Source organism: Heptranchias perlo, chromosome 8, assembly GCF_035084215.1.
Source record: "Heptranchias perlo isolate sHepPer1 chromosome 8, sHepPer1.hap1, whole genome shotgun sequence".
Taxonomy (NCBI): Eukaryota; Metazoa; Chordata; class Chondrichthyes; order Hexanchiformes; family Hexanchidae; genus Heptranchias; species Heptranchias perlo.
Genome location: NC_090332.1, coordinates 58803720 through 58825500, shown reverse-complemented (window position 1 = coordinate 58825500; position 21781 = coordinate 58803720). Strand labels below are relative to the sequence as shown.

General features: G+C 42.5%; 1 protein-coding gene across 2 annotated transcripts in view; it reads right to left on the bottom strand.

Annotated features, from left to right (window-relative positions):
• The window catches only part of ezrb (ezrin b), a 109528-nt gene that overhangs the window by 49191 nt on the left and 38556 nt on the right, over positions 1-21781 (bottom strand). For both annotated transcript variants that reach the window (XM_067989149.1, XM_067989148.1), the window contains exons 3-4: positions 9385-9468; positions 1677-1772 (exon numbers count right to left, since the gene is read on the bottom strand). In XM_067989149.1, the coding sequence (XP_067845250.1) occupies positions 1677-1772; positions 9385-9468 (180 nt within the window). The remainder of the gene's footprint in view (positions 1-1676; positions 1773-9384; positions 9469-21781) is intronic.

Sequence of the window (21781 nt, the reverse complement as noted above, 5' to 3'; positions counted from 1 at the left end):
ACCATTCAGTTCAGATTGTTAAGTGAGCTTGTGCTTCAACTGCAAGACAAGGCATACAAGCTACCACAAGTTAAATGAAACTGGCCAGGCAGTATGGCAGTAACAACGCACAATGCTGTGATACAGGTACAGTAGTCTGGTGGTTATGGTACCGGACTACACAGCAGTGTACAAATCCCCCTATAGCAAGTTGTAAAATGGAATTCAATAAATTTAGGGATTTGTGGGCTGCCACCATCATCACCCACATCCCAAGAACAAAAGGTAACCTCCACTCCGTACTTCCCATCACAGCTGTGTTGCTGTAGAGACAGGGCAGAAGGGAAGGCAAATGCACCCCCAAAAGAGGGAGAATCCCCCTCCCACCCCTTCCAGGCTATTTCACAATGCATCTGAAGAGCCAGATTAGAAGAACATTGGCAGAAGCCTGGGAGCAACTTACCATCAATCATAGTGGTAACGAGGCTCATGAAGATTTAATGCTTCATTCACGAGATTGTACTGGTGGCTATTCCAATTCCGCAGTGCAATCAATTTTATCTAGGAATGTTGATTGCACACAAATGCCATTGTTCTGATGCAACAGGTTATTTTTCCATCAAATCTAACATCAACTTAAAAAAGACAATGTTCAGATAAAAGCAGGGAGCTGGGGCATGTGAATGGCATGTTCAAAACCACAACTTTTGTTAAGTCCTGGAAACTAACCAAATACTAGTGCATTTTTACCTTCAGTCTTGTGGCTCCATGCCTACTTGTGGCTGAGCAATGGGACAACCAGTTCTGAACTCAGCAGGATTGGCAATCAAGAGGTCACAATGGCAGTACTTACAAGTGACCCATTGCCAGAATTTGTGGGGTTGGGGGAAACCAAATCATGCCATGTCCTTCATCTCTGCAAATAAAAAATAGATTCTTCGACCTTTTCTAGTGGGTTTTTTTGGGGATTTGTGCAAAAAAATATATTTTGCAGACATTCAGATTTAATTGCCCAGGAATGCCCTCTTGCTCTGCTGGTGGATCTCTCTGCCAAGGTATTTACAAGATGCACGCTCCATTCATAATCATAAAAATTTGTCAGACTTCAAAATGAACTCTCTAGGGTCTGCTTACATTCTTACTAGGTAATTTAATATATGGCACCAGTAATAATGCCAAATATATGGGGTACCAATGAACCCATTTAAAGTGCATCTTTGCCAAGTCTCTCATTGGCAGAGGACAATCAGTCTCTTGAGGTAGACCCATTTCAGCTAGTTGACAAGCTGTCATTATAGATTGACAATTGGAGCACATCCATTTGCACTTGACTGACTCCACTGTGTAGATTGTCCTTCAATAGGCCAGAGTATCTATGCCTTCATAGGGAGCACCCTCAAAAGAGCCTCACATAACACAAAGGGATAGGGGGAACAGCAGGGCAGTGGGATCAGTTTTGGAATGCTCCAGCAAAGAGCAGCACCGACAGGATGGGCTGAACAATCTCCTTCTGTGCTGTAAATTTCCATGGCTCTTTCTGACAATGAGTGACCATGTTTCATTGGAATCTGCCCAAAATTGGATCTAGAAAATCTCAAAATATTTGTCACCAACTTTTTTTAATATATAAAAAAAGGGCTTTGAATAAGATTTGAAGCAATTAGGTTTGATCATAATGGGTGTCAAACTGCATTTACCTTTTTATCAAGCTTCAGCCAATTTGGATATCCCTTGCTGTCCGTATACTGGAGTCCAAAATACCAGACCTCTCGTAGGCCAACTGTTTTGACTACCTGTGGAAGAAATGTATAAATTCTCACTTTAAAATCTGCAAGCTATTTAAGCCACTAATAGGATTCCTCCTGATGTGCAAATAATTACCTTCAGGGGCAGGAGGAAAGAGATAAAAGAATCATCTTTTGAGATTTGAGCTTCTCATGGGACATGGAGAAAGAAAGCCAAGTTTTCTCAGTATGTATCAGAGCAAGGATATTTTAAAAACAATATAAATAAAATTGGAAAATAAGTTTCAAATGATACTGAAGCTTTACAAACTAGAATTAGTCAAGTCAAACAAATAAACCAATTTTCTTACTGGGAGGACACAAACAATTATGGCTGAAAAAAAAAATTCAGGGTAGTAACATTCATAAATGTTCCTTTACTTTCGTAAACAATGTCATACATCAGGTAAATTGGAGGCACTCCCTTAATCAGTAACTGACAAGTGTCAATTACCCAACAGGGTCAGCAGTGGACTGAAGATAGAGTTGTGTGAGCAGAGGTTGTACTGCTGCTGAAAATATTTTTTAAACCCATTCCTTTTCATTCAACCTTGAACTACAAAAAGGGACCTAAACATGATTGGTCTGTGGGCAGAGCTTTTATGTAGTGCAAAAGGGAGGCCAATCACATGACTCAGAACAGAAGTTAAAACCTTAATAAAATAATTTCCTGCCGGGACAAAGGGCCTCTGCACGGGGTGTGAGGAGGATAAAAACACCCTAACCTCTATGAAAAGGAGATTGTGGAGGGCAGGTTTTAAAAGAAAATCATAAGTACTTGGCACAAAAATGGCTGACGTATACAGTTTTAAATGTTAAAAAGGTTCGTGTACGTGGCTACAAAGACATATAATGCACATTCAAGTTTTGCTCTTGGGTTTAATGGTTTCTATTTAGTTATGCTTAAATATAGAGGGTGCAGTGCCAGTTTCCTGCAGGTTGTACAATTCAGTTTATCAGCAGAACCATAAATAGAAAAACATTTTCATTACATCGGGTTACTCCGGACACAGTTACAAATCCACAATGACAGTCACACTTTGATAACTAACATGCTATCCACAGCCAACATCATACTTTGCAATAAAACACTGAAATCATAACATTCCATATAATCGCACATAACTCGATGCTCTATTTCAATGCGGGGGGGCGGGGGGGGGTTCTAACTTCAATTAAACCTCTTTCTTCCTCCCCTTCCAAGACACAAAAGAAAATCAGATCACTACAGACATCTAAAATCAGGCTGGGACAAAAAAAAATCATAAAATGTGCCTCTACTAAAAGAAAGAAATAATCTGATTCGCAACACATTCCCAACAATTTTATAAAAAGATTAGCAATGTTCTTTAAACAGATGGGGAGCAATAGAATAAACGACCATCTGTACCACTGCTGGGATGTTCTTTAAGGCATGCCATCCCACCCAAAGATTCGTCATATCAGTATCAAAAAAGGACTCTGATCATAAGACACTAGATCTGAATGGCCTCTTCAAAAAAAGTAATCTCCTGGATCAAGGTTCTAAATACAACAGAGACAGAGTCAACAAGACTAATGACATTACCTTGTATTCATTTTTAATTAAGTACCGATCCATCTATTTGGGTTTCTCTAGAGATGCAGCTCAATGATTGAACTAACTTATTCAAAATGTAACTAGCATAATTTAGAAGTGCAATTAATGTGCACTGGGGCAGTTTTAAAATTGCAGGAAGAAAACCCTCCAATTTTGTTCCCTTTGATTTACATGTTCTAATTAAATTTACCACATTCTCAAATGTTTCCATCTTAACTAGGATTTAACCCATTTTTTGCTGTAGGCTATTTCCTTTGTAAACTCTCCCTCCTCATTCCCATCCTTCTGGTAGATTTTCTCTAGATGTAAAAGGAGCAAAGAATGAAACAAAATAGTCTTAAATTTTAAAAGGTAGAAAAACAAAGGGGAGGGGATAACCCCCTCTTCCTTCATCAGAAAAGCGAAACAAAATTTTAAAACTGCAGTGCATACACAGTTTAAGTTGAATTTCTATACATTGTGGCAGAGCTCATACCTGGGCTGAAATACAATACACCACCAATTGTAAGAGGACTCACTCCTACCCACCTCAGATCAATCTTGTAAAATGGGGGGGGGGGGGGAAACCCTTGCTCAATTTCCTGGGATTGTCCCAAGATAAATCAGGATGACTACCATATCTGATTAAAACTGCCTCTGTCAGTGCCTTTTTCAGAAAAAACATGTGCAAAACTACCAGTTGGGTCTATGATCTGGGAGCACTGGACTAGTGTGTCTCATGGTCATGGCCCTTATGAAACTCAAAGGCAAAACCAGAAGCACAAAAACCAAAACAGTAATGGGTTTCACAAATTTCCTGCACACATTCAATTACTCAATTTTCCAATTAAATCCAAAATTACTCCATGTGTAGGTGCACTAGAGATAACAATCGGGCTTACATGGCTATACTAGCAACGACAGTTGGAATGGATTATAACATTTACCAATGACTTGGCATGAAACAGTTTGAATGTACACTTTGCCACCATTGCAGAGACCCATTGGTGTCCCCAAACCCAACTGGTATCGTCAACGTGAACCAAAGTGGCAAGGGCATTACGGAATCCCTCACGTTACGCCTGCTGACAGACGTGTGTGTAGCCCAATGGATGATGTGGAGGAATAGTGGCTGTGGCCACACAGGCACACAATTTCAGTTTAGAAACTATTCTTTCCAAAAACTACCACACTGATCACCACTTCTCCTGCCCCATTGTTTTTTGGATCTGCCATTATTGCCTGATGAAAAACATTTTTCTCCTCCCCCACTCCCATTTATTTTACCTTAAATTGAACTTCAAAATGCTGCATCTATCTCCTCCTCCCCACTCAAAATCACTTTTCCCTGCCCTGAATTCTGTTAAAAAGGAAAAATTCTCAACTGAAAATTTTGACTCCCTACTTCCCCCTTCAATTTAAAAAAGTTTCTAAAATGGTCTAAATTAAACATTAAAAAAAACTCATGCTCTAGATTGGTTATTGTGCAATGAGAAGGGGTTAATTAATAATCTTGTTGTGCAGGGTTCTTTAGGAAAGAGCGACCATAATGTGATAGGCGAGTCTATAACGAGGGGGCATAGATTTAAGGAGAGGGGAGAGATACAAAAGGGTCCAGAGGGGCAATTTTTTCAAAGGGTGGTGAGTGTCTGGAACGAGCTGCCAGAGGCAGTAGTAGAGGCGGGTACAATTTTGTCTTTTAAAAAGCATTTGGACAGTTACATGGGCAAGATGGGTATAGAGGGATATGGGCCAAGTGCAGGCAATTGGGACTAGCTTAGTGGTATAAACTGGGCGACATGGACATGTTGGGCCGAAGGGCCTGTTTCCATGTTGTAAACTTCTATGATTCTATAATTCTTCATTAAGATGGAAAGTGAAGCAGTCCAATCCAAAACTAGGGTCCTAAATCTAAACAAAGGAAACTACGAAAGTATGAGGAGTGAGTTGGCTATGATAGATTGGGAAGCTTCATTAAAAGGCATGATGGTGGATAGGCAATGGCTAACATTTAAGGAACGAATGCATGAATTGCAACAATTATACATTCCTTTCTGGCGCAAAAACACAAAAGGAAAAAGCAGCCCAAAAAAAATTAAAGGATAGTATTAGATCCAGAGGAGTCATACAAAGTTGCCAGAAAAAAGTAGCAAGCCTGAGGATTGAGAGCAGTTTAGAATTCAGCAAAAAAAGGACCAAAAGATCAAGAGGGGAAAAAGAGAGTATGAGAGTAAACGTGCAAGGAACATAAGTGGACTGTAAAAGTTTCTACAAGTATGTAAAAAGAGTAGAGTAGTGAAGATAAATATAGATCCCTTACAGTCAGAAACAGGAGAATTTATAATGGGGAACAAGGAAATGGCAGAGCAATTAAACCAATACTTTGGTTCTGTCTTCACTGAAGAGGACACAAATAACTTCCCAGAAAGGCTAGGAAACCAAGGGACTAGTGAGAAGGAGGAATTAAAGGAAATTAGTATTAGTAAAAAAAAGTGCCGGAGAAATTAATGGGACTGAAAGCCGATAAATCCCCAGGGCCTGATGATCTGCATCACAGAGTACTAAGAGAGGTAGCCATGGAAATAGTGGATGCATTAGTTGTCATCTTCCAAAATTCTATAGATTATGGAACAGTTCCTGCAGATTGTGGAGGGTGACAAATGTAACCCCACTATTTAAAAAGAGGGAGAAAAACACAGGCTAACCAGTCTGTAGTTCCCTAACATCAGAAGTAGGGACATTGCTAGAGTCTATTATAAAGAATGTGATAACAGGACATTTGAAAATATCAACAGGATTAGACAAAGTCAACATGGATTTATGAAAGGGAAATCATGTTTGACAAACCTACTGGAGTTTTTTGAGGATGTAACTGGTGGAATAGATAAGGGAGAACCAGTGGATGCGGTTCATTTGAATTTCCAGAAGGCCTTTGATGAAGTCCCACATAAGAGGTTAGTGTGCAAAATTAAAGCATAGGGGATTTCTGGTAATATACTGGCATGGATTGAAAATTGGTTAACAGACAGGAAACAGTAGGAATAAATGGGTCTTTTTTTGGGTTGCAGGCAGTGACTAATGGGGTACCGCAGGGATCAATGCTTGGGCCCCAGCTATTCACAATATATATCAATGATTTGGATGAGGGAACCAAATGTAATATTTCCAAGTTTGCTGATGACACAAAACTAGGTGGGATTTTGAGTTGTGAGGAGGATGCAAAGAGGCTTCAAGGCGATATAGACAAGTTGAATGAGTGGGCAAATACATGGCAGATGCAGTATAATGTGGATAAATGTGAAGTTATCTACTTCGGAAGGAAAAACAGAAAGGCAGAGTATTATTTAAATGGTGATAGATTGGGAAATGTTGATGTACAAAAAGGGACCTGGGTGTCCTTGTACACCCAGGTCCCTTCACTGAAAGCAAACATGCAGGTGCAGCAAGCAGTTAGGAAGGCAAATGGTATGTTGGCCTTCATTACAAGAGGATTTGAATACAGGAGCAGGGATGTCTGACTGCAGTTTTGGTCTCCTTACCCAAGAAAGGATATACTTGCCATAGAGGGAGTGCAGCGAAGTTTCACCAGACTGATTCCTGGGATGGCAGGACTGTCGTATGAGAAGAGATTGGGTCAACTCGACCTGTATTCACGAGTTTAGAAGAATGAGGGCGATCTCATTGAAACATAAAATTCTGAGAGGGCTAGACAGACTGGATGCAGGGAGGATGTTTCCCCTGGCTGGGGAGTCCAGAACAAGGGGTCACAGTCTCAGGATATGGGGTAGGACATTTAGGACTGAGAAGAGGAGAAATTTCTTCAGAGGGTGGTGAACCTGTGGAATTCTCTACCACAGAAGGCTGTGGAGGCCAAGTCACTGAATATATTTAAGAAGGAGCTAGATAGATTTCTAGACACAAAAGGCATCAAGGGGTATGGGGAGAGAGCAGGAATATGGTAATGAGATAGAGGATCAGCCATGATCATATTGAATGGCGGAGCAGGCTCGAAGGGCTAAATGGCCTACTCCTGCTCCTATTTTCGATGTTTCATGGGATTGCCCCCCCTAAGAGCTCCAAGTTATTTTAGCAGCAGTTTCTACCTGGGGACATGCTGGACCAAAGTTGCCAAGGCCCACCTCAAGTTTACATATCTCTTCTCATTCTCTTGCACATCTTTACCAATCACTTAATTTCTTTTGCTTTGTTGGCTCTAGTCTCAGTTTCCAGGCCTCCCTCAGCTGCTCCACAACCAGCCGACGTCTATTTAGTCCTCAAACAGAAGCTTGTACTGCTCTAACCAGCTGAAGCCACCACCCATTACACTCTCCCCTCCACAGGGCATGGGTTTGAATCTCAGCTCTGAATCAAACTGGACACAGTGTACTGGAAAGTAGATCTTTCTTGGACGGCTGGGGAGGGTGATCAAGTCAGTGGCAAGAGCAGAGTTTATGGCGGAGGCCGAAAATAATGGCTTCAGCTGTCCCCATGTTCAGTTGGAGGAAGTTTTAGCCCACCCACAACTTGAAGTCAGACAAGCAGTCAGAAAGGCACAGACTGCACCAGAAACAGCCGAGTGGTGGATGGGCTCGAAATTATGGATGAGGCAGTGCTGCTGAAATGGTTTGGTTTGCAACCACACCTCGGGTATGGTGCCCTGCTCTGGTTGCCGAGACATTCAAGCACAGGAGGCAGTACAAAGCCACAAGGCTAATCCATGGCAACAGGGGTCGGAGGTACGAGGAAAGATTGGGGAGACCTAGAAGGCATCATGAGAAGTGATCCTAGAGATATACAAGATAGTAAATGGTATGGGAAAGGGGACACAGGTCAAACTAGTTAAAAAGGTACCTTTAGGACAGATATCAGAAGGTTCTACTTCACACATAATAAAATCAACATTTGGAATGGGCTTCCAGGTAGAGCAGCAGAGGTGGACATGTTGGAATCATAAGGAAACAGTTGTACTTAGATGCAGCAATGGGGAGATGTTAGGCTCTTTCGGTATGAGTGAACAAAGATCTGAGGAATGGCCTTCCTCATCCATAATTATCTTGTGATTTAAACATTTCACATTAATTCAATTCATTTTATTGCTAAAAGCTAAAGAGCCTTGTTTAGGCAGCATTTTTTTTTGGGGGGGGGGCTGGGTTGGGTTGGAAAACATTAATTTACTGCATATTTGAACTTTGTAAGTAAACTGCTGATTCAGAACGCAGCTGGAAATGCCACAAATAATCTGTATCGAGTTGGGCACTAGTATTTCCATAATCCTGGCCAAAGATTGTGGACTCCCATGCAATGGGACTATCCTTTTCAAGCCTATTTTAACAAGAGTATTCACTTAAACAACCTGATGCAGGTAAAATTTGGTTCAGCACCAGAGGAGAAAAATGTGGCTGTGAAAGTTGCCACATTATCGTAGAAACTCAACTGTCCTTCAGGGAATGGAACCAGCCACACCTACACACAATTCCAGTCCGACAGAGAGGAGTCAACCATGTAGTGAAGTGGCCCAGTAACGAGACGGCCAATAAATGTGGCCTTATCAGCATCACCCACATCCGGTGAACAATTTAAAAAACTTAAAACTCTAAGCTCAATAAAGATCCTAAAGCTTAGAGAAAATCCTCATGCTATTATCCTACCTGTTAAAGAGCTGCTCTTAGGAATATAGGAACAGGAGTAGGCCATTCAGCCCTTCATGCCTGCTCTGCCATTTAATAAGATCATGGCTGATCTGTGATCTAACTCCATAGACCTGCCTTTGGCCCATATCCCTTAATACCTATGGTTGCCAAAAAGCCATCTCATTTAAATTTAGCAATTGAGCTGCTATACTGTTGACTTGCTATAATATTGTGCAGTAAACCTCCACTATTTTGGCTTCCAGTCTCCTATAACGTTGCTTGATTGTCTTAGAGAATCAGAGAAATTTGCCACAGCCCAGTGACCCATGGCCCTCAGTAGGCTTCACTTACCACTGTACAAGACACTCCTATTTGGACAAGTGTGGTGCAGGTTAAGGGCATACATCATGCATGTAAAAAGGCTAGGACCTACCTGGTCAAAGAGCTGCTTGCCTGTAGTACTGGGCTGGATGGCAAACTCCAGTTCAGCATCCATGGTTGTAACACGGACATTGATCTGAAAAATAGAAAATAAGTTGTGTAGGAAAAAACAGCTGCACAAGTAATTTTACATTAACAGAGCAAGACTTCTCTTGCATTGAAACTAGTACATATGTTTCATTTGACCTTTGTTACATCATATCAAATTATGTGTATATACTGGGTTGAGTACAATAGAATGGAGCAAGGTTTGTATAGTTTTACAGGAGGTAAACCCCTACTGGGGAATTTTTTGGCAAAACTCACTGATTTGGCCAGGCACAATTAGCTCCAAAAAAAAACAAACATTCCATGTTACTAGTCTGGAAAAGTTGGTTTAGCAGCAGGGGGATGATATTTTCTAGTAGAAAGCTGCAGTATAACATAATACAGCTGTTGACTGGTTTCAGTTAAAGCAGTTACCCTAGCAATATCACTCTGCATTTCTCACTTGCCACTGTTTAGCAGTTGTCTGATACAGGCTTGTTTAAGTCAAAAATCTCAGGGAAGCCCAAATCACATTATTCAAACATTGAACCATTTCCCCCCCCCGTATAGTACCCTTTGAGTCTCAGCATATTTAACACATGACTTTAACACAGACTCTTGGCCAGCAACAATGAATTAGAATTTAATTTAGCAGAACTTCACTTTTCACACCTACATAAAGTGTCTTAACAGCGATCATTAATGTAACTCATGGAGGCAATCCATGTATCTGCTCCTACAGGATCTATTCCACTCAAATTAGGAGCTAAACTTCAATCCCTTCACACGAATTCTACAATGTTTCGACAGACCTCTGACATGCTTACAGTAGACAGACACATCACTGTCCTGTTTTATAGTTTCTCAAACCCAAATAATATTGGTCCAATTGGGCATGGTTTCTTGCTTTATGCAAAAGAATCAAAATCCATTTGCAACTTCTCAATCATTGGGTGGTTGGGGGAAAAAGAATCAATTATCTTGACCGTGACACAGCCAAGTTAGTTACCATGCAATATTCTGATGGAGGTTGGATACATTTTATGCCAGAAAGCCAGCCAGGTTCCGCTCGTTTGAAAATAGAACATGTATTAAATAGAGCAGTAAGCACCATTTCAAATGGAGTTAAAACAGATCATTGCATTGCTTTGCTTAAGGCTCAATCCTTGCTTTTTCCACTATGCAGGGTCTAAAAACAGAGGGGTCTCTAAGAAACAGCGAACAAGACAGCAATTTGAATTGTGTAATTGCTCAGAAAAATCTGAAATTCAGAGATTAGATGTTTGCACATGATCTCGCCCTTGCTCCAGGACTATACCCTTCCAGGACCAACTAATCGTCCAAATAGTTTCTTGAATTAAAATGTTGTATTTACTGCACTTGAAGGTAGAAATCTAAAAGGGTGGAGAAATCCCATCCCATCTCCTGGGGGTAATCCATGAATCTGCTCCCACCTGATCCATTCCCTTCCCAACTCATGGATGAAGATGAAAAGAAGCATTTATACAGCACCTTTAAAATGTAGACAATTATCCCAAGGCGTTTCACAGAAGTGTAATCAGACAAAAATCAAGGAGAGACAAAAAGATATCAGGAAGCTGACTAAAAGCTGGATCAGAGGAGTTTTTGAAAAAAAAAATTCATTCATGGGATGTGGGCGTCGCTGGCGAGGCCAGCATTTATTGCCCATCCCTAATTGCCCGAGAAGGTGGTGGTGAGCCACCTTCTTGAACCGTTGCAGTCCGTGTGAAGGCTCTCCCACAGTGCTGTTTGGAAGGAGTTCCAGGATTTTGACCCAGCAACGATGAAGGAACAGCGATATATTTCCAAGTTGGTATGGTGTGTGACTTGGAGGGGGAACATGTAGGTGGTGTTGTTCCTGTGTGCCTGCTGTCCTTGTCCTTGTCCTTGTCGGTGGTAGGGATCACGGGTTTGGGAGGTGCTGTCGAAGAAGCCTTGGGGAGTTGCTGCAGTGCATCTTGTGGATGCGCTGGTGGAGGGAATGAATATTTAGGGTGGTGGATGGGGTACCAATCAAGCCGGCTGCTTTGCCCTGGATGGTGTTGAGCTTCTTGAGTGTTATTGGAGCTGCACTCACCCAGGCAAATGGAGAGTATTCCATCACACTCCTGACTTGTGCCTTGTAGATGGTGGAAAGGCTTTGGAGAGTCAGGAGGTGAGTCACTCACTGCAGAATACCCAGCCTCTGACCTGTTCTTGTAGCCACAGTATTTATGTGGCTGGTCCAGTTGAGTTTCTGGTCAATGGTGACCCCCAGGATGTTGATGGTGGGGGATTGCGCAATGGTAATGCCGTTGAATGTCAAGGGGAGGTGGTTAGACTCTCTTGTTGGACATGGTCATTGCCTGGCACTAATGTTACTTGCCACTTATTAGCCCAAGCCTGGATGCTGTCCAGGTCTTGCTGTATGCGGTCACAGGCTCCTTCATTATCTGAGGGGTTGCAAATGGAACTAAACACCATGCAGTGAACATCCCCATTTCTGACCTTATGATGGAGGGAAGGTCATTGATGAAGCAGCTGAAGATGGTTGGGCCTCGAACATTGCCCTGAGGAACTCCTGCAGCAATATCCTGGGGCTGAGATGATTAGCCTCCAACAACCACTACCATCTTCCTTTGTGCTAGGTATCACTCCAGCCACTGGGGAGTTTTCACCCCCGATTCCCATTGACTTCAATTTTACTAGGGCTCCTTGGTGCCACACTGTCAAATGCTGCCTTGATGTCAAGTGCAGTTACTCTCACCTCACCTCGAGTTCAGCACTTTTGTCCATATTTGGACCAAGGCTGTAATGAGGTCTGGAGCAGAGTGGTCCTGGCGGAACCCAAACTGAGCATCGGTGAGCAGGTTTTTGGTGACTAAATGCAGCTCTATAGCAACCCCTCAGACAGACAATGAAGCAGTCCGAGCCCACATGCAGCAAGACCTGGACAACGTCCAGGCTTGGGCTCAAAAGTGGCAAGTAACATTCGCACCAGAAAAGTGCCAGGCAATGACCATCTCCCCTTGACATTAAACAGGATTACCATCGCTGAATCCCCCACCATCAACATCCTGAGGGTCACCACTGACCAGAAACTCAACTGGACCAGCCACATAAATACTGTGGCTACAAGAACAGGTCAGAGGCTGGGTATTCTGCAGTGAGTGACTCACCTCCTGACTCCCCAAAGCCTTTCCACCATCTACAAGGCACAAGTCAGGAGTGTGATGGAATACTCTCCACTTGCCTGGATGAGTGCAGCTCCAACACCACTTGAAGCTCGACACCATCCAGGACAAAGCAGGCCGCTTGATTGGCACCCCATCCACCACCCTAAACATTCACTCCCTTCACCACCGGTGCACAGTGGCTGCAGTGTGTACCATCCACAGGATGCACTGTAGCAACTCGCCAAGGCTTCTTCGACAGCACCTCCCAAACCCACGACCTCTACCACCTAGAAGGACAAGGGCAGCAGGCACATGGGAACAACACCACCTGCACGTTCCCCTCCAAGTCACACACCATCCCGACTTGGAAATATATCGCCGTTCCTTCATCGTTGCTGGGTCAAAATCCTGGAACTCCCTTCCCAACAGCACTGTGGGAGAACCTTCACCACACGGACTGCAGCGGTTCAAGAAGGCGGCTCACCACCACCTTCTCAAGGGCAATTAGGGATGGGCAATAAATGCCGGCCTCGCCAGCAACGCCCACATCCCACGAACGAATAAAAAAAACTGTTGACGACACCTTCCATCACTTTGCTGATGATTGAGAGTAGACTGATGGGGCAGTAATTGGCTGGATTGGATTTGTCCTGCTTTTTGTGGAAGAGATTGACTAGATCAACTCGATGGATTCCCGGCATGAGAGGGTTGTCCTGAGGAGGGGTTGAGTAGAATGGGCCTGTACTCGAGTTTATAAGAGGTGATCTCATTGAACCATAAGATTCTGAGGGGGCTTGACAGGGTAGATGCTGAGAGGATGTTTCCCCTGGCTGGAGAGTCTAGAACTAGGGAGCATAGTCTCAGGATAAGGGGTTGGCCATTTAAGACTGAGATGAGGAGGAATTTCTTCACTCAGAGGGTTGCAATTCTTTGGAATTCTCTACTCTAGAGGGCTCTGGAGGCTGAGTTGTTCAGTATATTCAAGGACTCTATCCTTGATAGATTTTTGGACTCTAGGGGAAATGAAGGGATATGGGGATCGGGCTGGAAAGTGGAGTTGAGGTCAAAGATCAGCTATGATATTATTGAATGGTGCAGCAGGCTCGAGGGACCATACAACCTACTCCTGATGTAGGTCTTTAGGAAGAGAGGGAGGTGGATAGGTTTAGGGAGAGAATTCCAGTGTGTAGAGCCTCAACAGCTGAAGGAACAGCCACTGATGGGGCGAAGGGAGTGAGGAATGTACAAGAGGTCAGGAAAGCGGTTTGGATGGTTGTAGGGCTGGAGATAGGGAAGGGTGAGGTTATGAAGAGATTTAAACACCCACATGAGAATTTTAAATTTAAGGCTTTGGAGGACTGGGAGCCAATGTAGCTCAACGAGTACAAGAATGATGGATGAGCAGGACAGGATTTGAGCAGCAGGGCTTTGGGATGAGTTTAAGTTCATGGAGGGTGGAGGATGGCAGCCAGCCAGGAGGGCATTGGAATAGTCAAGTCTGGAAGTGACAAAAGCACGGATGTGGGTTTTGGCAACAGATGGGTTCAGGTAGGAGCGGAGGTGGCCTATGTTACAGAGGTGAAGTAGGCGGTCTTTGTGATGGGGGCAGAAGCTCAGCTCAGGGTCAAATAGGCACCGAGGCTGCAATTTGGTTTAGACAGAGACATTGATTGGAGAGGGGGATGGAATTGGTGGCAAGGGTATGAAGTTTGTGACTAGGGCTGCAGACAATGCCTTTAATTGTCTCAACAGAGGAAACTGCGACTCGTTTAGGACTGGATGTCGGACAATGAATCTACTCCTGCATAATCTGTTCTTTCCCCTAATCATGAAGGAACCGTCGAGTCTGCTCCCACTCAACCTATTCCCTTCATAACTTTCACTCTCCTTTAAACTTCCTTAGCAAATATGAAGTTCCTCAAACATTTCTTCCACATGCAGTGAGCCAAGTTCTGCAGCCACTGCTTGTTGCCCACTTTCATACCCTTTTCAATGTCCCAAAATATTTTTGTCGAGTTTGGGGAGCACTTATCAGATCTGTTAAAACATTCCAAGTAAAGTCTCATGGATGCTGCAATATTCCTCCCTGGATTTAGTCTTAACCCAATTGGCTTGCCTTTGCAAGTCATTATATACAAGGCATGGTACAAAGAAGACTTAAGCTTCTCATTCTACCCTGCCATAGGGTTGTAATCAGTTTTTATTTTTACTACCAACACATTGATTTGACCACTCTGCCTCAGCTCCAAAGGGGTGAAATCCCTTTAATGAAAAAGCAGGAGAATGCATTTTTTTTCCTCCAAAATCAACAACCCAAAGAAGTTTCATGTTCAGACATTGCACATTTGAAAGCCAAGCACTCCCACCTTTTAATTGGAGCTTCATGAATTATGGAGGAAAAACACAGGCATTCTTCCATTTTGCATGGAAACCCCACTTTTCTCTCTCCCACACTCTGTCCTCTCCCCCAAAAAAGTATCTAAACTTTAGTTCCACATCGTATAGAACATCTCCAATGGTGGAGAGTTAATACTGATCAAAAGGATGGAGATATTTGGAGTCTGGCTCGCAGTCATTGAAGGCTCAAACATATTGGCCACAATTCCTTTTCATTAAATCATGTTGGCCTTGACCACCATCCTGGAGTAGATTCTCTTCCAAGGAGGACAGAAACTCACTTCACTAGCTATGTTTGGATATTTATGCTCTAAATTTGTAGAGTTTACAGTTTCTCCCCTCCTCCCGTTGCAGCTCCTGACGGCAGCCAGCCTGTCAATCAGACTAGCTGCCGGGCACAAAACCCAGAGAGGACGTTCGTCACTATTAATCAACGTGTTTGCATTGGAAACTAAGTTTCGCTCATGCATGTTTGCCATGCGCACCTTCACCACCCCCCCCCCACCACCGACTGCTGTAGATTGACTTCCAATACCACCTACAGTATGGTGCCAAAGAAGAATGTTATCAGACAAGAATTTAATATCTTGGTCCCAGACATTAGATTACAAAGGGTTTAAAAACTTTTTTTGGTTAAAAACAATGTGTCAAAAATTGAAGTGTACATATCAGTCATGCTCTGTGCCTCATAATAAACAGAGTGCCATGCAGTTTGATCTGGCAAGAGGAGCACACGTATTTGCAAAACTTGAGGCAGACATGATCTCAGTGAACTTTGGCGGGCAATCAAGTGGCTCAGTTCTGTGGCCCATCCCATGCTGAAATTTCTACACAATTTATGCTTCTTGTTGCAAGTCTACTGAATTTCAAATTTGCTTTTCCATAAATGGTGTATAACAGCCTTCTGAAAACAGAACATGTTGTTACAGGATTTATTGAATTAAATTTCACGATTTGCAACGGTGGGGTTTAAACCCCAGACGGCCCAAAGACTTATTTATATGATGGGGGGAGGGGGAGATTCAACAACAGACAGGGTAGACCATGAAATCTTGTGTTGGCATTGTACTTGGGGGGTGGGAAGAAGAGGGGAAGTCATGCTGTAAGTTTCTTTAAGTTTATTTCTTAGCAGAAATAAAACCTTGATGGATTACTTGGAGAACAAAGCTGTACTTTCAAGTACAAACATACAAAAATGGCAGGCAGGAAAAGACCAGGTCATCCATCAAGGTGCCCCACATTCATGGCTGGAGCATCATGACCGTTCACATACTAGCTCCCCACCCCCACCTCAGCCATGTAATCTCCCAAGAGGGGCAACATACAGAGAAAACCCCAGTGCCAATAAAGGGAAAAAAACTTAGAAAATGCCTCTGACCCCCCCGTCAGGTGATCAAGCCCTCAGTTGCCCAGAAGTATACGGGGCAAGATAAAGTAGAAAAAGAAAGCTTATGACTGTCACAGAAAGCTAAATACTGCAGAAAGCCTAGAGGAGTGTAGAAAGTACAGGGATGACATAAAAAAGGAAATAAGGAAAGCAAAGAGAGAGGGCATGAAAAAAATATTAGCTAGTTAGATTAAAGAAAACCCAAAAGATGTTTTATCAGTACATTAAGAACAAGAGGCTAGCTAAGGAAAAGGTGGGACCTATCAGGGATGATGAGGGTAACTTGTGCATAGAAGCAGAGGATGTGGGTAGGGTTTTAAAATGAATATTTTGTCTCCGTATTCAAGAAAAGGGATGATCTGGGTGTAGTAGTTAAAGAGGAGAGGTGTGAAATATTGAATAATGTAAACATAACGAGAGGGGAAGTACTAGAGGGACTGGAATCTGTGAAAGTTGATAAGTCACCAGGGCCAGATGGATTGTTTCCCAGGAAGCCAGGGAGGAAATAACAGATGCTCTGAGGATCATTTTCCAATCCTCACTAGATACATGATGTGGAGATGCCGGTGATGGACTGGGGTTGACAAATGTAAGGAATCTTACAACACCAGGTTATAGTCCAAACGTTGGACTATAACCTGGTGTTGTAAGATTCCTCACATTAATCACTAGATACAGGGGAGGTACTGTAGGACTGGAAGACTGCAAACGTAGTATTGTTGTTTAAAAAGGGTACGAGGGAAAGGCCGAACATTTATAAACTGGTCAGTCTTACCTGGGTGGTGGGCAAACTATTAGAATCAATACTGAGAGGTAGGATAAACTGTCACTTGGAAAGGCATGGTTTAATCAGGGATAGTCAGCATGGATTTGTTCAGGGAAGGTAATGCCTTACAAATCTGATTAAATTCTTTGAGGAAGTCATGAAGCTCAGACAATTCAGCAATTCATGCACTGGTTTGTCAGTTTGGAAAGGACGGTTGCTAGCACACTTACCTCATCGATGGATGAATCCATCAAATATCACCAAGATTGATTAGTTATTGATGGTTGAAATCATCTAGATCGCATCAGTATATTGATATTATACAAATTAACTACACATTTGCCTACAAAACAGTGATTACACTTCAAAAATAATTCATCATGCTTTCGGATGTCCCAAGGACACTTAATGCAAGTTCTATCTTTAAGCAAAAAACAGAAAGAGCTAGAAATACTCAGGACAGGCAGCATCTGTGGAGAAACAGAAGTCAGTCAACTTTCAGATCCAAGACCCTTCTATCTTTAAGATGGATTTGAACTTCACATAGGGCCCTTAGATGATAAGCACCTAAGCAGCCCATAGAAAATAGTTAGGACATTCCTAATTTTTACCCTTTACCCATGACTTCCCTGCTTTTATACTCCATCCCCCTAGAAATAAAGGCCAATATTCAGTTTGCCTTCTGGATTACCTGCTGCACCTGTGTTGACTTTGTCTTACGAGGAAAGATTGAACAGGTTGGGTCTATACTCATGGGAGTTTAGAAGCATGAGAGCATCTACCCTATCAAGTCCCCTCAGAATCTTGTATGTTTCAATAAGATCTCCCGAGAGGATATTACCCCTCATGGGGGAAATCTAAAACTAGGGGACATAGTCTCAGAATAAGGGGTCGTCCGTTTAAGACGGAAATGAGGAGGAATTTCTTCTCCTAGAGGGTAATGAATCTTTGGAATTCTTTAACCCAAAAAGCTATGGAGGTTGAGTCACTGAATACATTCAAGGCTGAGTTAGACAAATTTTTGATCAAGGGAGTCAAAGGATATGGGGAAAGGGCAGGAAAGTGGAGTCAAGGTAAAAATCAGATTAGCCATGATCTCATTAAATGGCGGAGCAGGCTCAAGGGGCCGAATGGCCTACTCCTATCTCTTATGGAGTTATTGTCTTATGGGTGAATAAAATACCAACTCGAAGTTGGGGTGGGGCAACAGATTAGTTGCTGTGCGCACAGAATTCAAATTGCTAACTAAATCCTGGCAACACAGAAGAACATTTTGTTGTGGGGGTTCCCGAGGGGGCAGGTGCAGACATGCTGGGACTCTGCTTTGAGAAAGTACAGAGTGCAGTTCCCTCCCACCTCCCTTGAAGGTACCAACTATTGCTGGGATATTGTTTGCAGTGCTGGCAGGCTTCAGGCTTCACTACATCCCCAAGGAGTCATTCTATAAGGTGATTCTTGACAGCAAATATTGGCAAGCTATTTGGCAGTGAGAAGCATCGCAGCTGAGCCCCATCTTCCTGACTGGTGGTTAGACTTTCTAGCATACAGAGCAATCAGAAGCACAAACCCTGGCTAGTTTCCTCAACCCAGGAGACAGAAATTGTAATGCAGCTAACTCAGCCCTTGTCCAGGAGAGGAACTTATGATCTATCTCGTCATATGGCTTAGAACCACACTAGATGGTGCATTTACCCACTAGGCCATTATAATAGTTTCTAAAAAGTAGTAACAAATGGATATATTTTACTGCTTTACAGGCAAAGTAGACTCAACTGCTCTGCCTCCCTCCTGAGAAATGATAAACATTCCAGTATTGTTTGGTTATGAAGCATTTGCATTCAGGACATCCCAATATCCAAATATACACAAAGAGAAGAGAAACTAGATTCAGGGGGGTGCTCTAGTTAATTGCCCCTCCTCTATAATTACAGGGTGATCTATAAGAGGGATCTACATTTTCATTCCAGCCTGAAAAAGCTCACCAGCTGATGCGTAGCAAGGTTACCAAAGCAGCTATGCTCAGTGAGTGAGAAGACACTGCGTGAAAAGTACACTAGCAATAGATTTAATAGAGGTTTTTACAAGTTATGAAATGGGATTAGGGAAAGACGTGTGTGTGTGTGTGTGTGTGTGTGTGTGTGTGAGAGAGATGTTTTTATGCAGAGTTGTTGGAGCACAGAATGCCTTTATGGAATAGCTGAGGCAGGAACCACTGTATCTTTTGGAAGAGTAGATAAACGTTTGAAGCAGAGTAAAATACAAGTGGGATTAGTTTTGGATGTTAATTGTATGATTTTATAATTAATGTGTTAATTGTATTCAGGTGGTGGGTATCAATTAGGGAATGTCATCCTTTTTATAGGAGAGCTTAGCTAGGGTGTGGTGTATAAGGGGAATCTCTATGAATAAAGACTTGGAAACAACTAAAGACTAGGCTTTAGTATTCTATCCTTCACCACAAGGCTATCCAAATTTAAAATTTGATTTCTTTTAACAAATTGCCAGTACAGACAAGAACAACCAAATGGCCTCTTGTGCTGTAAACATTTGGTTCTGACCACACATTGGAAGGAACACTCCATCTTTAAACACATATGTTGGGTGGAGATCAGAGACAAATTCTCTATTGCAAGAAAAAAAGTTGAGATCTGCAACTTTAAACAAGTTCAGAGGCCTTGCGACCAGCTACCTTTCACCCTGCAGAATAGTTCATAACCAAGACCAATGGCTGCGAAAACAAATGTTCAACTTCCTATTTGTTCCAGCTAAGCAGTTGGGAACAATTCAGGAACTTAATGTGTTAATCAGCTACTGAATACCATGTACATATGATTAAACAAGGAACATTTACAACATCAACAAAAAAAGGTCATTTTAACAGGTGGGCACTAAAACTAGATGCTATAGGGCTGATATTATGAGCTATCTCCCTCCTCCCACCCCACTCTTTACAAGGCTGCATTGCTTGCAAGTTTATTTTTTTTTTCAAAAACAGGGCATTTGGGCAGGCTTGCTTGCTTTAAAAAAGTAATACAAAAAAAAACTTTCACCACCTGACTAAGCAACTGAAACAGAGTTTATATTCTGTACCCTGGCTATCAATGTCCCCTATTGCTGGCCACTAGAAGGTGCCAGACACGACCAGGCCATGAAGCTCAGCCCCCTTTCTTGGAATCCCTGCAGTTTCTATTCAACGCCTCCTTCATTGATGCGCCTTTCATCAACAGGGCAGCACTCAAACCTGAATCCATTCCTGCTACGTGGCATTATCAGCACGCACCATCCTGCAATTGCCAACATTGTGCCTTTAGTCAAAGCAAGTTATCCTTCCCTAGATTAGCATACATTTTTTCCTGGCTTAAAAACAAGCACAGACTGCAAATAAACTGAAATGCACAGTAACAACTTGCATTTATATAGCACCTTTAATGTGGTAAAACATCCCAAGGCGCTTTACAGGAGTAGAGAACAGTCTATCTGAACAGTATTCTCTTCAAATAGCGTCATGAGATTTTAACATCCATCAGATAGGGCTTCAGGTTCAGAGTTTCATTTAAAATAAAACCTTTAACAATGCAGCACTCCCTCAGTATCATAGGCATCACCTATGTGCAAACCCTTCGGTGGAGTTCGATCATTGATTGAAATGATTAACAATTGTGATTTTTTTTTGGGAGGGGATGGAAGGAGATCGGGTCACAGCAAACAGGAGAGAAGCAGCTCTTACACAGGGACATCTTGGGGAAGGGCATGGCAAACTTGAAAGCCTGAAGTTGTAGCATCAAAGCAGCCCCATGATCCAAGTTATACTGTTAACTGCACAGTTAAGTTTACAGTGGCCTTGTTATTACAAGATAGCATTATTCCACCTTTACAAAAGCAGCACCTCAGAGACTCCTCTCAAGAGCCACGGTGCACCAGTTTTATGAAAAGCACAAAACAAAACTTGGGGAGGGAGAAGAGTTGCTCATTTTAATTCCGTCACAAGCAGTCATCACATAATGCATATGGTCAATTATCGGCCAATGTGGTACAAAGGACTGGACCCACTGGAACAACTTGCAACCCACCTTATTCCAGGTGTAATGATGTAGAGTGAGTTCATTAGATGTTCTTTTACTTCAGTAAGATTCAGCATTTCAAATCAGTTTGAGTATGCAAGTTATCTGAATGCTTCAATTAGACAACTGGTTTAAGGCAGACTGTTCCAGTGCTGAGTTCTGTTACAGCCTGAACTGCTCCTCTATTTTAAAACTTCTTAACCTCTAAGTTATTTCCTTCCATTCAATCTTCTGGAAAAAAACCCCTCTTCAAACAAGTTCAAAATTTTAAAAAAATTACTCAATGCTTCTCAATCTCAATAGTAGAATTTGTTTTATTTGAAGGAACAAAACATTCCAGGTCATTAAATGCTGAAGGTTTTTCGGGGTTGGAGGGGGGGGGGGGGGGGTGGGGAGGAGATGTGGCACAACAGGTATCGTCATTCTTTTCAATTACAAATGAAGGTCAGCGCTGTCAGTCTTGGCTCCATTGTAGCACTGTTGCCTCAGGTCAGAAGATTGTAGGTTGAAGCCCCTTTTAATATATCTTTTTGATATGTATTAATGACCTGGACTTGGGTATAATTTCAAAGTTT